This window comes from Sus scrofa, chromosome 17 (assembly GCF_000003025.6).
Source record: "Sus scrofa isolate TJ Tabasco breed Duroc chromosome 17, Sscrofa11.1, whole genome shotgun sequence".
Taxonomy (NCBI): domain Eukaryota; kingdom Metazoa; phylum Chordata; class Mammalia; order Artiodactyla; family Suidae; genus Sus; species Sus scrofa.
Genome location: NC_010459.5, coordinates 18,268,138 through 18,284,414, shown reverse-complemented (window position 1 = coordinate 18,284,414; position 16,277 = coordinate 18,268,138). Strand labels below are relative to the sequence as shown.

The following is a 16,277-nucleotide window of genomic DNA, read 5'->3' as shown; positions in this document are numbered from 1 at the left end:
GTTGAGGAAATGGATGCTGTCATGCAACTCCAGAGCCCGCCACCCAAAGGAATGATGAGCACTGCCCCTCTAATGAGAATGCACTGTTTTAAAAACAAACAAACAGTAAGCTTCCTAGGTACGGTTCTGCTCCCATCTTGGCGGATAATACCATGGAAGAAGATGGATGTGGGGTGAAAAGGGCCTTTTTAGACCCCACTGTAGGTATGTTCATGGTTGGCCACTATAATAATAAGGCTTTCTTCCTTATTACAATTAAGTCTTTTGACTCAAAGATATGCTCTTTGTACGTATTATGGGATCATGGAGATTATGGGACAAATCCATATGAATTTAAAAGTTAGAGAAAGAAGAGACTCTGCTAAAGAAGGAAGAAACAGAGTTAGGGGAAGGGGGGCTGGGAATCTAGGTCATCTCAGGTGCTTTTTATGTACACAGGTATATGTGTTCCAACATAGTGTTACCTGTAGTGTCATCTGTGGACAGCAACAGCAGCATCACCCTCACTTGGGAGCTTGTGAGAAGTGTGCATTCTTGGGTCCCACTCCAAACTTACCAAATCTGGTTCTCTGGGGTAGAACCCATGAATCTGTATTTTAACAAGCTGGTCAGGTGATTCTGATGTGCTCAAGTTTAAGAAACACTACTCTAATATGTAAAGATTTGTATTTTAATATATTTTCATAGTAGTAAAAAAAAAAAGTTCCTAACTTCTACAGGGATAGAGTAATGCTAGATGTTTGAGATGTCCTCCCAATTAACCCCCATCAGAATTTATCAGAGGGCATGATATTCACTAAAAGAACATCCTCCTGTCAGAAGCAACAGCCAGGAAAACCAAGTCCTAAAATGGATGTATCAGAATCCCCTATTCTCCATTTGCAACAAATAAGCACTAAGAGAAGACAATGAAACTTCACTTGTCTTTACATCTGCTCCACCAGACAGTAACAGTTTGCTTTCCTAAAAATGTTCATCTTTCAAAAAGGAAGCACAAGGCAATCTGGATAATCCAAAGGCAAGGAAACAATGGTTAAAATTTGTGCTAAGAGTCACAAAAATATAACGTCTGTATGAAAAAAAAAAAAAAAAAAAAAGAGGAGAAAGATCATTTCCAGGTACTCTCAGAGTAACAAGGTTGCAGGTTTTTACATGGACATAAGCACAGTGGGCTAAATGCCTCAGAGCCCTGAGGGAGAGACCTTTCAATTGGGATTTGGGGAAACAACGTATGAGGCATCCACCCCATAAGGTGAAACAGCTTTGTAAAATACAAAACTAAATAGCCTCTGAAAATAGGTCGCAGAATTGTGCCCAAGTGAATGAGGAGATAATGGAAACACCTCCATTGTTATGTCCATATTGTTATAGAGAAAAGACATCAACTGGCTTCAATCCGAGCAGCCCTGGGAGAGACAGATGTTAAGATAAATAATATTCAGGAGAGATAGACAAAGGTAAAGTAATTAATTGGCAAGGGTAGGTTTACTCATCAGACTAAATATTTCCTTCTCCTTCTTTGCCCATGCATTAAAGAATAAAGATGCTGTAGAGGGAAAGTGATCGTGAGCCCTTCCATTCTTTCAACTGCAAAATAAAAGATAAAATAATTTTAAAAATAAGGTTTAGCTCTAATGTGATCCTATGATATGTGTGAGGCAGGGGGAAGAAGACCAGCAACAGGAAATCAAAGCTAATGCTTGATTATCATGGTCATCTCAGATCTCTGTCTTCTCTTTCTTATTTTGATCTTTCTCTGGCTCTCATGCATCTCTCAGTGCTGCAGGCTATTGGTTGTTATCATCTTTGTAAAGAGATCAGATGGAGAATGAAGGCAAAACTAAAATCAATTTTGCTTTTCATTAGAAACAGGGAAAGAGAGGTGAAACTAATTGATGTCAAGAGGTTTTAGTGAGCCTGCCACCTAGAAAACGGAGTTAGGGGTAGCATTGAACCATGTGCCAGCTCAAAGTGAGTGCCCTCACTTGCTGTCCTGGACTTGTTTGCTATTTTCAAAATACAGGCAAAGAGAGTTTGGCTAAGTTCACTTGGGGGACTATGAGACATAGCCATAGTAAAACTTTAGATGCAAGTGGTAGATTTCTATGACTAAATTCATTATGGAGGAGAATAGGTTGATGCTGCTCTCATATTCTTCTCATCTTGCTAAGCATTCCAAGGAGGAATCTAGTGGTTTACAAACTCTAATGGAAAGGCAAATCATCTGGATATAGTTCAATGCATATCCCAACTCGGCAGGTCTGGGTGGGACCTGAGATTCTGCATTTCTAACAAGCTCCCAGGAGATGCTGATGCTGCTGGTCCACAGATCACACTCTGAGGTGCACTGAACAAGAAGGTATTGAGACACAGATGAAGAGTAGGTCTAAAGCTACTAGTGAAAAGCTAGTAAGTGGTGATGGCATAGGTAGGGAGCAGATGGTACAAAACTCCAACATGGTGACCAATGCAGTAAATGGACTCACAGTCTCTCCTCTACTTCTAAATTCCTGGAGATACATATTAGCACACTAGACAGAAAATTTCATATAAGGAATAAAGGGATTTACAAGGTGGAAGGTGGTAGGATGCAACATGACTTTTGCTAATATAAAAGGCTTTTTCTCCATTGCCTTTCTAATTGCTTAATGCTAGTGTACTTGTGTGTCTACTGATTTTTGCTTTGCTGATCATTTCTCTGCTTACCTTGTTGAACTCTTTCACCTATTTCAAGAGTTTTTCAGTTGATAGTTTTTTTATTTGTTTTTTGTGGTTTTTTTTTTTTTTTTTGGGCTGCATCTGCTGCAGGCAGAAGTTCGTAGGCCAGGGACTGAACCTGAGCCACAGTAGTGACAACACTAAATCCTTAACCACTAGGCCACCAGAACTCCCTGATGATAGTTTTTAATATTCAGGTTATACAATCATCATCTACAAATAATGAATAGGGACTGCTCTTTTGTGTTCCTGGGACTCATTTATTTTTTTCTTGTCATATTGCATGACTCAGGGCTTCTAATACAATGTGGAATTCCAGCTTGTTGAGACTCTGTAGCTAAGACATTTTGAAAATGTTTAGGTCTAAGCTTTTGGAGTCGGAGACCTTTACATTCCAATGGCTGCTCCCTTCCTGAGTGAACTCTGTCTCCCTTCATTAGGGGTTTTGATGGTGCTCTGTCAAGGGGCGCTTTGGAGCAATGAGAGAGACAATGGTAGGACTCAAAAGAGAGGGTACTGGCAGAACATTCTCTAAGTTTAACCACCTTCCTCAAGAAGACATTCAAATTTCTGTCTAGTTCTTCTGCCTGAGTTCACTAGGACAGAAAAGGAAGAGATTCAGGGCAAACACTGTGATTAAAAATAAAGGCTGCACAGTTTCCTGGACTGTCTTGTAGTCTCTGTGACCTAAAGAAATTTAAAATCATACTGATTCCATTAGTCTCACCCCAAATTAAGGTGCTCCCTTACTGTTAATGAGAAGCCAAACAGAAGGAAATATAAACCAATGACTGCTACTAGCCACTGTAACAGTGATAGATAAAAGCTTACCAAAAGAGTCTATTTTAAGAAAGAATTCGGATGGCAGAGTCAGAAAGTATGGGTGATCATGTCTTTTAAAAATAAATGTTATGTCTGAGACGTATAAGAATTACAAGAGTGGTTACTGGGTGGGTCTACAAATACCACCCATAAAAGGAAAAGCATAAGTGCCCATGAATACAGCACCTCTCCTTAGGATTTCAGAACTGCTTCCCTGTTTGAACAGTGCAATGCATGTTAAGTCTCTGCCATGTTTAATAGATGGCTGGGTACCAGCTTCATCCCAGAGTACACAAGAGGCCTTTTTCTAGGAAGTGCAAAGTGATGATGTGGTAGATCTCTTCACCACTAAAGCGTCTTCCCACTTTAGCAGAAAGCAGGATTTTTGCCCGTCTTACCAAAACTTAAGATGATCAATGACCCAAAGTGTATGAAGCAGCTGAGGGAGATAAGACATTTTTTCTTTTTGGCCGATGGCATATGGAAGTTCCCAGGCCAGGGAGTGGATCTGAGCTGCAGCTGGGACCTACGCCACAGCAGTGACAATGCTAGATCCTTAACCCACTGAGCCATAGCAGCAACTCCCAACAATACTTTTTTTTTTTTTCAAAGAAGCAGAAGAGGGGGAAAGGGTTAAGGAAGCAAAGCAAGGCAACTTCAGAGCAACGGTGGTATAAGAATGTGGATAATATCTGGGTAAAGATTATGAACATAGTATTCGCATGACCAAAGACTAGTGGAGTGAAAAAACCTGAAATATTTTCAAATAAAATAAATACTGTAATTTATTGAAAGACTTATGTAAAAATGGTGGCATCTGTGCTGATATATGGCAGAACTTCTCTCTCCTGCATCAGTGCTTTTAGGCTCTGGTTACCATGGCTTCTAAAGTGCAATCCAACAAATTAGGAGCCACTGAGCCCTGGCAGGGAAAGAAAAGAGAAGCCCTTTGGCAAAGATGTGATCTGTCTCCAAACTGGCAAAGCACATTCTGCCTGCTGTCTTTCTTGAGGCAATACCTCCTGTCTGGCATGATGCTGTCTTTACTAATGTTTTCTCTTCATATAGTATAATGGTTAACATCAACTGTTTTGAAACAAAAACATATTGTCCATCCCTCACTTAAACTCTTCTTATTAATGTGTTAGACAAAAAAGTGAGTTCCCTTTCTGGATTAATAAGAGCTTCAATAGGTTTCATTGAAGAGAAAACACTTTTTTGGTCATGTATAGAGAAAAAAAAAAGCTGTTAAGTTTAGTTGTTATCAAAATGCATCCTTTATGTGTTCGGAAATATTTTTCCCTTGGGCTTAAGCAAATTTTGTCAACCAGTTTGGGTTGGTAAGTGAATTGCGTTCTAAAATTAGCCCTGAGCTTGTTATAAAAATTAAAAATAAAAATTTAACCTGCCATCCCGGTGGCTTAATATGCATTCTATTTTCACCCAAGAACTCCAGTGTTGTGCTTGTTGTCAAAATAGTCTATTCGAACCTACATATTTTTCTTACATGCAATCCATTAAAAGACAAAAATAAAGCTTTCCAGTCCATGCAAAAGTATGAGGAAGAGTTAGCAATGGAGAATCCAACTAGAGTGTGATAATCTCAAACCATTCTCTTTCTATTTCATATAAGTAAATAGAAAAAAAAAAACCAAGTACTTTAAATATCATCTTGCAAAAACATAGACACATTTAATTAAATGAATATATTACACAATTCACACGCATACACAGACCCGGAGCTACACACCACAGCAAGAAACCAACAAAAAAGCAGTGTGCAAGCCAATGAAGAAGCGTGTGGACACACAAGGGCAGCAGCTGATTTCTGCACCTGGTAAAGCCATCAGGGAAGGATCAGCAGGTCAGAAGCAAAGCGACTGGGGGGTGTAGGATGCAGGCATGCAATGAGGATGCGGTAGGAGGCAAGCCACTGCACACAGATCGATGGAGTTAATGTATGAAAAAGCTTACTTCATTTAGAAAGCTCACTAATTGGTCTACCGTTAAATAATCAGTTTTGTCTCCATTGCTGAAAAGAAATTTATTAGAAAAAGTAAGTTTTTGTATATGATGCTACAGTAGGTACGATTTACATGTTGACATTCGTTGATGATAATTCTAAACTTATTTCCTAACTCTGAAGTAGCGATGCACTCTTAAACTGGCCAAGAGACTGTTTATTAGGAAAAAAACCGAACAACCAAAAAACCCAACAACAGCTAAGAAAACACTCCCACTCACTCACAGAAAATGTCTGCAATTCTTCTTTGGCCTTACCCAAAGGCATTATAATAAAAACAACATGTAAGTCATCCATTTGAAATTGTTGGAATGAATGAACTTTTCAATAACAGAATAACATTCCAAATTGAATCTAGTTAGTTCACATAATGGGTTAATACCTAAAGGAGCAAGTTAACATTGTAGGTAGTTAGTAAAGCCAATGCGGGGAAGGGAGGGGGGGAGGGGGAGGGGGAGTTCCAGGTGCTGCAACTAACTTATGTAAAAGTTTCTCAAAAAAAAAATCAGAGTGAACTTTTACACCAGTAAAAGGGGTGAAAATGTAACCCTGACTAGATATTCCTAGATACTATTAACACAACTATAGGAAAATATTAGGACAAAAAATGTTTATAAAATCTAAACAAACCCAAGAAAATATGGATGTGACACTGTCATAAATGGAACTTACATTTTTTTAAAAAGATCCTCTATATCTGTCCGAGGACAAATCTTTTGTGTCAGCTCATAGAACTTCTCGTAAGTAAATGCTGCAGGCTCAATTTCATCATTCTGTAAAAGAGAAGATGCATGTCATAAATGGTACATTTTTTTCTCTCCTGAGAGGATCTACAGAATCTACAAGTTCATGAAGCAAAGTCATGACTACTTGGAATCCCAGGCCCTTCATCTGTCATCCTTGCTGTGGGAAGCCAGAAAGTCCACACCCACCACTGGCCAACCCACTAGAACAGACTCGTGTAAAGCAGTGTTTCTAATCACCAGGCAGCCATGGTTTGCCTGTTCTAAGCTCGGCCACTGGCCTTGCTCTGGGAGACACTCCACAGAACAAACATAAAGAAACATTTTTTTACTTCTCTCCTTGAAGGAGAAAAGCAAGTGCCTGCCTACGGGATGCTGACTAAATCAAGCCCAATGTTTTCTTACACTTATTTTGTAAATTTTCACAAGACCACATACGGGTGCCCTTCTAAGAGTTCAATTTTCATACTGAAATTTATATTTCAAATAGGATTTGTTAGAGAAGTGACAGGCTTACATCTTTCTTGCAATCAACAAGTGAATCACAACTATTTTAAATTCAGAGGGTCACAAATACACATGGTTTGTTTAGGGGAGAGGAGCTTTGTAAAATATTGCACAGCTGTCTTGAAGAAGTGAATTTATCCATCAAATTTTTTTTTTGGGTCTTTTTATGGCTGGACCAGCTGCATATATGGAGGTTCCCAGGCTAGGGGTCAAATTGGAGCTCTAGCCACTGGCCTACACCACAGCCACAGCAATGCCTGATCCGAGCCGAGTCTGCGACCTATACCACAGCTCATGGCAACGCCAGATCCTTAACTCACTGATCCCGGCCAGGGATCAAACCTGAGTCCTCATGGATACTAGTCGGATTCATTTCTGCTGCGCCACAACGGGAACTCCTAGAGTGACCCAAACATTTTAAAGTACATTCTCTGAATTTTAAAACATCAGGTTGAAATGCCCAGAAAACATAAGGAAGGATAGAAGGAAAGAGAACGAAGAAAAAAGTAACCATACAGCATGGGACTGAAACTAACTCTGAATCTGAGATCAGTTTAGTATAAATAATCTTTCTTACTACATGAGAACATAAATAAGCCAAGCGGTTTTAGAAATACGTTATGAAATTCACGAATACCTTTCCACTGGGAAGACCTAACTCCTTGAGTGCTTGAAAGATCACCTTTTCCGTTTTCCCCGATGCAAAGGTTCTAGTAATACTAGGGCAGAAAAGAAAAAAAATAATAAAGTTACCATCAATTTGTTTTCTCTGTGCAAGGATCCCAGGAAAATGAGGGATGGTGGGATAAAGGTGATGAAAAAGGAAAATAAAATTACTTTTCATTTCTAGGTATTTTTCACTTTCCAAATGAGTTACAGCCCTCTGGTTACCAGAGCTGAAGGTGCTAGTGGGGTAACCTGATTCTTTTTTCTTTTAATTGTTTTCTTTTTCTTTTTTCTTTTTTTTTGACTGCTCCATGGCCAGGGATCAGATCCAAGCTGCAGTGGCGACCCACGCCACAGCTGTGGCAATGCCGCTGGATCCTTAACCCATTGTGCCAACATTGGATCCTTAACCCGCTGTGCTGGGCCAGGGTGTGAAACTGTGTCCCAGCACTACAGAGATGCCCCTGACCCCACTGTACCAAAGTAGGAATTCTAACTTGACTCTAAGACAAGTGGATCCCCAGGCTACCAGAGGCACAAAAACAATAATAAAACTTGATCTATCAAATTGCTTTCTGAGGAAAAAGAAATGTGGCATTTGGGACACTCTAGAATAAAACCTCAAGTTGACAATACGTTGGCTTGGGGAAAGGAAGCAGGCTCTTTAGGACTCAGCCCAGGCCTGTGATCGCCCTTACCTGGTTTCACATGGCAGCCGACATGCATTATCATGGTATTATTGTTATTATTATTATTATTATTATTATTATTTTAAGGGCTGCACCCGCAGCATATGGAAGTTCCTGGGCTAGGGGTCAAATCAGAGCTGCAGCTGCCAATCGATGTATGCCACAGCCACAGCAACACCAGATCCAAGCCACATCTTTGACCCATACTGCAGCTTGCAGCAACACTGGACCCTTAACCCACTGATCAAGGCCAGGGATGGAATCCAAATCCTCACGGATACTAGTCAGGTTCTTAGCCCACTAAGCCACAACAGGAACTCCTATTTGTATAGTTTTTTTGAGCTAAACACCCTTGAGCTACCCTGACATGTCAGCTTCCTCAAGGATTGGGGACTTTACTGAGCAAGTCATAGATGCTGGGTAGAGAAGAATAAGTGGAACAATTATTCAAAATTACAGTTGCACTACCCTGAGACATAGTGTTTTTGAATAATGCTGGTGCCTTGAACTAGTACAGTATGCATTAAGGCTAGTTAAATGGATAACATTAAGGAACATTTCCTGGTGATGATAAAAGTAGGAGAGAGACTACTCTGATCATTGCATTGGTGACACTCAGAATGAACACTATTGATTAGAAGACTCAATATCTGGAACCCACACTTGACCATGAGTCATGTCTCAGCTGTCCCCAAGAGCCTTCATTCACTCCCTAATTGGAAGCCCAGGTCACTCATCACCATCATCACTTAAACTCTGCATCAGAATTCCAGCCTCCACTTGCAAACAGGGCTTACTTTCATCTGGCTCTGGGACACTTTCCTGGGGAGCCCCGTGCCTCTACGTGCTCAACTCTGCCATGCACCCCACCCTTTGTGTTAAGTGGAAGGCAAGCTCCAGATGTAAACACTGACCATAACCCTGACAAGGGGGAGAAAGCATCACTTCAGTGCAGAGAGCAACTTTTCAAGATAGAAGAACTAGCTTTGGGTAAATGATCAGCTATGTTTTCATTCAAAGCTTCCTTGTTTCATACCCAGTCCAAAAACACTTCAAGAGGTACATTTCTAAGAGTGCTTGAGACTAGTTGTACTCAAATACAGGAAGGCAAATATAAGAATTCTCTTTAACAAATCCTCAGACACAGTGAAGCTGATGTGTATGAATGACAACAAATGAATTGGTTTCTAGGGCAGAGGATGCCCTGTCCACATTTCGCCATTAGAGTTCAGGGAATTTTTATACATTGAGTTCAGTTGAGAAGCAATTTATCTGCCCTTTCTAATGTAGGGGAAAGTAGCTATTCAGTGTGCCTTTTTTGAAAAAGAGTATGTGTTAATAAGAGAGCTGCAGGTTCCAGCAGGATCTAGCATGTCTGACACCTATGATCAGGAAGAAACTCTGCACAGTGATCTCAGGGGAATCTCAGCTAACTCGAGCTTCTCTAAGGTTTAAACAGGATTCATAAAGGAGATGAAAAGTGATCAACATGGTCGTGAAGGTAGCAGGTGTCAGGGCCTGAGTCATTCTGTTCTAAAAACCTGGTATGGGGAGGAGTGGGGCAGGGAGGAAGAGAAGAGCATGTAGGGAGAGAATCTTAGCTGGGGCCTAGGGAAGTGCCTAGAAAAAGGGAGTAGGACAAGAACATCTTGTGGGAGCAGGAGGTCCAAGCATTTGTAGAAAATGGAGAAATAGGGAAGGAAAGGGAGAAAACTGGGTGCCCAGGGGCAGGAAGGAGGGGAAAACATCCTTGAGGGCCAAGTTAGAAGCATGAGTGTTCAGAGATAATAAAGGCAAGAGGTGACACGGTGGGTGGCCAGAAGGCCCCATTCTCAGGGCCATCTGTTCACGAGCGGGCTTGGGCTGGGCAACCTCACCACAGATTTGCTCCCTTTATCCTAAGAGAGAACAAACCCAACAGAAAATAGGAGCAAGTCAGTCAAGGGACCATTCCCCTGAAGGTGAGGTGGGAGGAGGCCCACCTTTATGGCCTTCGCCCCAGGCAGCTTTCAGAGTTATTCTTGGGTCTCAAAATGGATTTGGCTCAGGGCTGAGGGCGGTTGTGGTGCAAAGGTGACTTTTCTGAGTTTCCAGTAGCACTAGAGACTCAGCCTTTAACCAGGGTCTGGAGAGAAACATAGTCATCACAGGCTGGGGGCTTTTAGACACCATCAGAGGAATGAAAAGTGTGTTTAAGGGACTGCAATTCACTCAACCCTTTATATTGCTGTTTTTGGTTTTTTGCTTTTTAGGACTGCAGCTGCAGCATGTGGAAATTCCCAGGCTAGGGCTCAAATCAGAGCTGCAGCTGCTGACCTACACCACAGCCACAGCAATGCTGGAGCCTTAGCCCACTGAGCAAGGCCAGGGATCAAACCCACATCCTTATGCCCTCCTAGTTGGGTTCATTGCCACAATGGGAACTCTGACTCAACCCCTTAATAAACACAGCCCCACAGAGCACAGCTTAGTGCTTTATAAACTTACATGCTCAGTGAGTATATACTGAATCCAAATATACCACCTTCGCCAAAGGAAATGCTAATACCCTGAAGTGGTGTTCAGTCCTATCTGATTAAATTCCCTCTTCCAGGAGAATTGTTACAGGCAACCAAATGGCAATGATCCTTGAAACTAAGACTGTCTAACTCTGTTTGCCCTCAAAGTGTCTACAATCTAAGGGTCTGAATACCATCTTCTGAAAATGTCAGTAAGGATTCATGACCTGAGGCCCCACAGAACCAGACCCTCCTATAGGCAGGCTGAGCCTGGAGACACGAATGAATTAAATGGGACTTGGGCTGTTATGACCCCACCTGAGGTCTCAGTCTTCTTAACACATCTGTCTCCTTTGGGGTTTCTTCTAGTCATAGCCTTTGGTCCCAAGTCCAGGTTGGGGAAAAAGAAATGGGAAATGGCCAAAAAAAAAAAAAAAAAAGAGTGACTTTCAAAGCTTTGGTCTGAATGGGAAGATAAATTCAGTGTGAGTTTGTAAGTCTGAGAGGAAAGGAGATTGCATAAGATTATGTACAAAAGGAAGAGAGGAGGGAGGCAATGGTTTTCTTCACTCATCCTTTCTGCAACTTCCTGGACATTAAATTTTGGTTAAAGGTAAAGCACTGGGCCAGTCTCAAGTGACAGAATGACCATGGAGCCAGATCCCACAGTACACTAATAGTTTCCATTTTAAAAACTCCAGAACGATAGTGATGAAATGACACTTTCAAGTGTTTACGCTTCATTTCCATTAAAACATTCAGAGCAATTTCCACCTGGCCCTTGGCAGCTCATCCACCAGGAGATTTATCCGCTTTTGCTGGCTTGGGATCAATTCTCCATCGACTGTGACAAACTATCCCCAGATCATCACAGATGTCTTGTGTCCAACACCTGTTAATACTGTCAGGCACCAATGGGTTCATGTCACAGAGAGTTGAAGAAGATGACAAAATATCTAAGTTACTTCCAAAAAAGGGGGTGCTAATAATTTTGTATGTGAGCATGCTAGATAAAGACCTTTGGAATCAGAAAAGGCTTCCAAGTATGTGGAACAATGGCTTGATTAGTGGGATGCGTATAAATGAAACGGGAACTGCTAGTCAGGAGTGCTCTGATGATAATCTCTATGTGTCTCCTCGCTCATTTCCTGAACCTTATAGTAGAAGAAACATCAGGAGAGCAAGGGATGGAAAAACAGATCCAACCTACAGTTCTGTTCTTCCCTGTTATCTGGGCTCTCTAAGTTTGGACTTATTACTTCAATACTGATTTTTTTTTTTTTTTTTTTTTTTGCCACACCCTTGGCATGTGAAAGTTCCCAGGCCAGGGACTGAACCTGCACCACAGACAGTGACCCAAGCCATAGCAATGGCAATGCCGGATCCTTAACCCACAGAGCCACCCGGGAACTCTGTGATTTTTAAATAAAAAGGCACAGTCTATTTGGCAATGGCTGTAGGATGTTGGAGACCGCTGAACATCTGAACTTGGCAGAAGGCAACTATCTGCAGAGTTCTAAAGCACAGGGTCTTCTTCAAAGACAAGATAAAGGACTTATGCATTAACCATGTTATTCTATAAACAGCTTCACCATGTCCTAAGAATACCCTCTTTGATATCACTCTTAGATAACCTCTGTATTGCTATGCCTGTTCCTACCCACCAATCTTGTCATCTTCCTTAATCAAACTAATACTAATCTCATCACCTTCCCCACTAATCCCATTACCTTTCTTAATAAAAGTCTCGTGGGCTAAAGCCTAGGGCCTTTGTTCTGTGGAACAGAGTGCCTCTTGGTCCCCCACTTTCTAAACGTAAGAGTCTTATGTGTTTTGTTATACCGTGCCATCCCTGTTTCAGGCTCTCCAGTTGCCCTGCAGCACTGGTTGCGACAGGGATATACTAAAATAATTGTGCTGCTATTGCTTCAAAGAGCAAAGGGTTTTCAAATAAAATAAAGATCCATTTAAAGTGGCTCTGCCAACAACTATCAGTCATGGGTGCTAACAGGGTTTTTATTAAACTTCTAAAGTCGATGTAAAATCGACTTGTCAGTAAGTTATTAAAGTTATTAAATAAAAAGCAGAGAATCCTAGAGATAGATTTGTAAAGATCACAATAGATGCATGAGGTCTATCACCCTGGAAGCCCTCAATACAAGGTTAAATAAAAATACCACTGTGGTCTTTATGACGTGTATGCCTCTTGTCGTCTCATTGATGTGTCAGCTGTGTCACATGGATGCTTTAGCTCATGACCATTTAGAATACATGGGATTAAGGAAGATGGTGACCTGTAGGGGGCCTGTTAAATGTGAAAGAATGATGCTGAGGGAGTATGAAGGTGCTCTCAGAGGGATGCAGAGTGGAAGCTCTGAGGCAGAAGGAAGTGGCTGGGCCGAGAGGGAGGGGAAGGAGAGTCAGAAATGGCTGAGCGTGACCAGGAAGCCATGCTCAAATGCATTCCCTCAAGTGCTGTGCAGCTGGTGATCTGTCTGCCCCATCTTTGAAAGACAGAGCAGTTCTGAGACACGATTCCACCCAGCAGCACTGGGTTTTGTTGGTTGTTTTCTGTCGGCTGGCTCCTTTGCTCAAGTGTCCAGGGAAGACATCAATCTGAACTCATGTCTGGAGAGTCTGGGAAGAGTGGGTTGGCATCTGTGGAACTCATGTTTAATTCCGGTTGGGGTTCAGGTTCATGACCCTGAATATACCCCTGGCTTCATGTGGGCAGCAGGTGCTCTGGAGGCCAGCCAGCTACTGGAATCTCCATGAAGTACTTACACAAACACCAATCAAAAAGACACTGGGGAAGCTGGGTAAGGAATTCCCATCAGAGAAGGAAAATAAAAAAAAAAATGGAGTTTCTACTGTGGCACAACAGGATCAACGGCTTCTCTGCAGAACCAGGACACAGGTTTGATCCCCAGCCAGGCATAGAGGGTTAGAGGATCTGACATTGCCACAGCTGTAGTATAGGTTCCAACTGCGGCTCGGATCTGATCCTTGGCCCAGGAACTCCATATGCCACAGGGTGGCCACAACAACAACAAAATTCCCACCACTACCATCATAGGAGCTTCCAACTGGACCCACAAACCAGAAGCCAAGCCTAATGACCTTTAAAAAGGGGGTGGAGAGGGGAGCATGGGGAATCCTCAGAGGGTGAAACACGTCAGCCTCAGTACTGAAGCACAGGTGTGCAGGACGTTTCTCATTCATCTTCCTCCTTGACTCCACCCAGGCTTTACTGTCATTTTCTTCCTTGCCACTATTACCTTGGGCAGGGTGAGTGACAGCTCTGATGGGTACGTGGTGTCAGTGACAGCACACCCAGATGCCAAGGGGCGTCCACCCGCCTTGGGCACTGGAGGACCAGCAAAGTCCAGAATAAGATGCAATGTCTAGAGAATCACACTTCCTATGATGTGCTCACACACTTCTACTGTAGGTGAAATGATAGAAATGTCTTTAATTTTAGCTAGTGGTTGTTTGGGGCAAGTAAGTGAAAGATATTTAAATCCCCCAAACCCACTTATTCGTCTTTTTTTGGGGGGGGGGGACTGCACCATATGGAGGTTTCCAGGCTAGGGCTCCAATTGGAGCTGTAGCTGCTGGCCTCTACCATAGCCACAGCAACACGGGACCCGAGTTACATCTGCTACCTACACCACAGCTCATGACAATGTCGGATCCCCGACCCACAGAGTGGGGCCAGGGATCGAACCTGCGTCCTCATGGAACCTAGTCAGATTTGTTTCCTCTGAGCCACGATGAGAACTCCAAAACCCACTTATTTGAAGATTTAAAAAAACACTGCTCCATTCTTAGATGTTCTTTAATTTTTCAGAGTTAATACTACCTATTCTGGAAAAAACTGAGACTTTGTGTCCATAAGTGATTTTTACAAACTGAGCACAGACTATAAGGATGTGATTCAAACTAAGCTTCCAGAAGTATCTACAGTTAAAGCAATTAACAAGTGCCCCTGGGTGTCTCCCTGAGGGCTGGACCCAGGCTGTGCAGAGCAGATGGGAATAACCGACTTACCTCCTAACTGGAATTTTCCCATTTGTGTTGGTCATAAATGCCAATTTCATCCAGCTGGAAAACAACAGTAACAACAGTTTTAATGTTTCTTGGGAGGAATAGCTTCAATCTGGTTAAGAATTTTCAAAGAAAGTTCACTCAAACAAAGAACATTTATTCGGAAAACCAGAGACAATCAGACACTGTGAGATGAATTTATTGTTGTCAGATTTAGAAAGTCAAAATATAGGACTCAGTGAAACTTGAATTTCAGATCAACAATAAATAATTTTTTTTACTAGAAGCATGTTCCAAATATTGCATATGACATACTTATACTAAAGCATTATTTGTTACTTATCTGAAATTTATTATTTTTAATTTTTAATTTTTTTTTTTAGGGCTCTACTTGCGGCATATGGAGGTTCCCAGGCTAGGGGTCAAATTGGAGCTGTAGCTGCCGACCTACACCACAGCTATAGCAATGCCAGATCTGAACCTCTTCTGTGACCTACACCACAGGTCACAGCAACACCAGATCCTTAACTCACTGAGCAAGGCCAGGGATCAAACCTAAATCTCATGAATACTAGTTGGGTTCGTTCCCACTGAGCCACAGTGGGAACTCCTGAAATTTAAATTTAACTGACATGGAGTTCCTGTCGTGGTGCAGTGGAAACAAATCTGACTAGGAACCATGAGGTTGCGGGTTTGATCCCTGTCCTCGATCAGTGGGTTAAGGATCTGGCATTGCTGTGGGCTGTAGTGTAGGCTGCAGACGTGGCTCGGATCTGGCGTTACTGTGGTTCTGGCTCTGGCCGGCAGCTGTAGCTCTGATTGGACCCCTAGCCTGGGAACCTCCACATGCTTTGGGTGTGGCCCTAAAAAGAAAAAAAGAAAAAAAGAAAACAAATTTAACTGACAGTCCCATATTTTATCTGGCAATCCTAGATGAATTAGAAAATTGGGTGCTAGCACTAAGCAAAATTAACTGCAGGCACTTACTGGGTGATTGGTCTCATCCTTGATTGTTGCTCTAATAATTTACTCAGGGGGTAAGAAATGCAAGTGCATGGTAACACTAGCCAGCTTTGTCTTGAGAACTTGGGGACCCTCCTGGGACTCCCTCTGTCCCGCCCAGCTCCCGGTATTGACATGCAGATGGAGACATGGGTAGTGACCTAACCCTCATGGTGGCTTGCGGATGGGTGCATGCTAGCTCCATAAAGGGATCTGGATCTCCAATTTGCCATGGCTGGGGCTGTTCATCAACTCAAACTGATGGTGAGCAACATCCATGCTTTCCTGACACATGGGGACCCAGATCACTTTTTTTTTTTTTTCTTTTTAGGGCTGCATCTGCAGCATATGGAGGTTCCCAGGCTAGCGGTCAAATCGAAGCTACAGCTGCTGGCCTATGCCAGAGCCACAGCAACGTGGGATCCGAGCGACGTCTCTGACCTACACCACAGCTCTCAGCAATGCCGGATCCTTAATCCACTGAGCGAGGCCAGGGATCGAATCCGCAACCTCATGGTTCCTAGTTGGATTCGTTTCTACTGCATCGCAACAGGAATCTGGG

At 42.4% G+C, this 16,277-nt stretch overlaps 1 protein-coding gene across 15 annotated transcripts in view; it reads right to left on the bottom strand.

The window, feature by feature from the left end:
- PLCB4 (phospholipase C beta 4) overlaps window positions 1-16,277 on the bottom strand; it is a 486,557-nt gene that overhangs the window by 118,126 nt on the left and 352,154 nt on the right. For all 15 annotated transcript variants that reach the window (XM_021077453.1, XM_021077463.1, XM_021077457.1 and 12 more), the window contains 4 exons: window positions 14,717-14,770; window positions 7,451-7,532; window positions 6,236-6,336; window positions 5,515-5,572 (listed from right to left, as the gene is read on the bottom strand). In XM_021077453.1, the coding sequence (XP_020933112.1) occupies window positions 5,515-5,572; window positions 6,236-6,336; window positions 7,451-7,532; window positions 14,717-14,770 (295 nt within the window). The remainder of the gene's footprint in view (window positions 1-5,514; window positions 5,573-6,235; window positions 6,337-7,450; window positions 7,533-14,716; window positions 14,771-16,277) is intronic.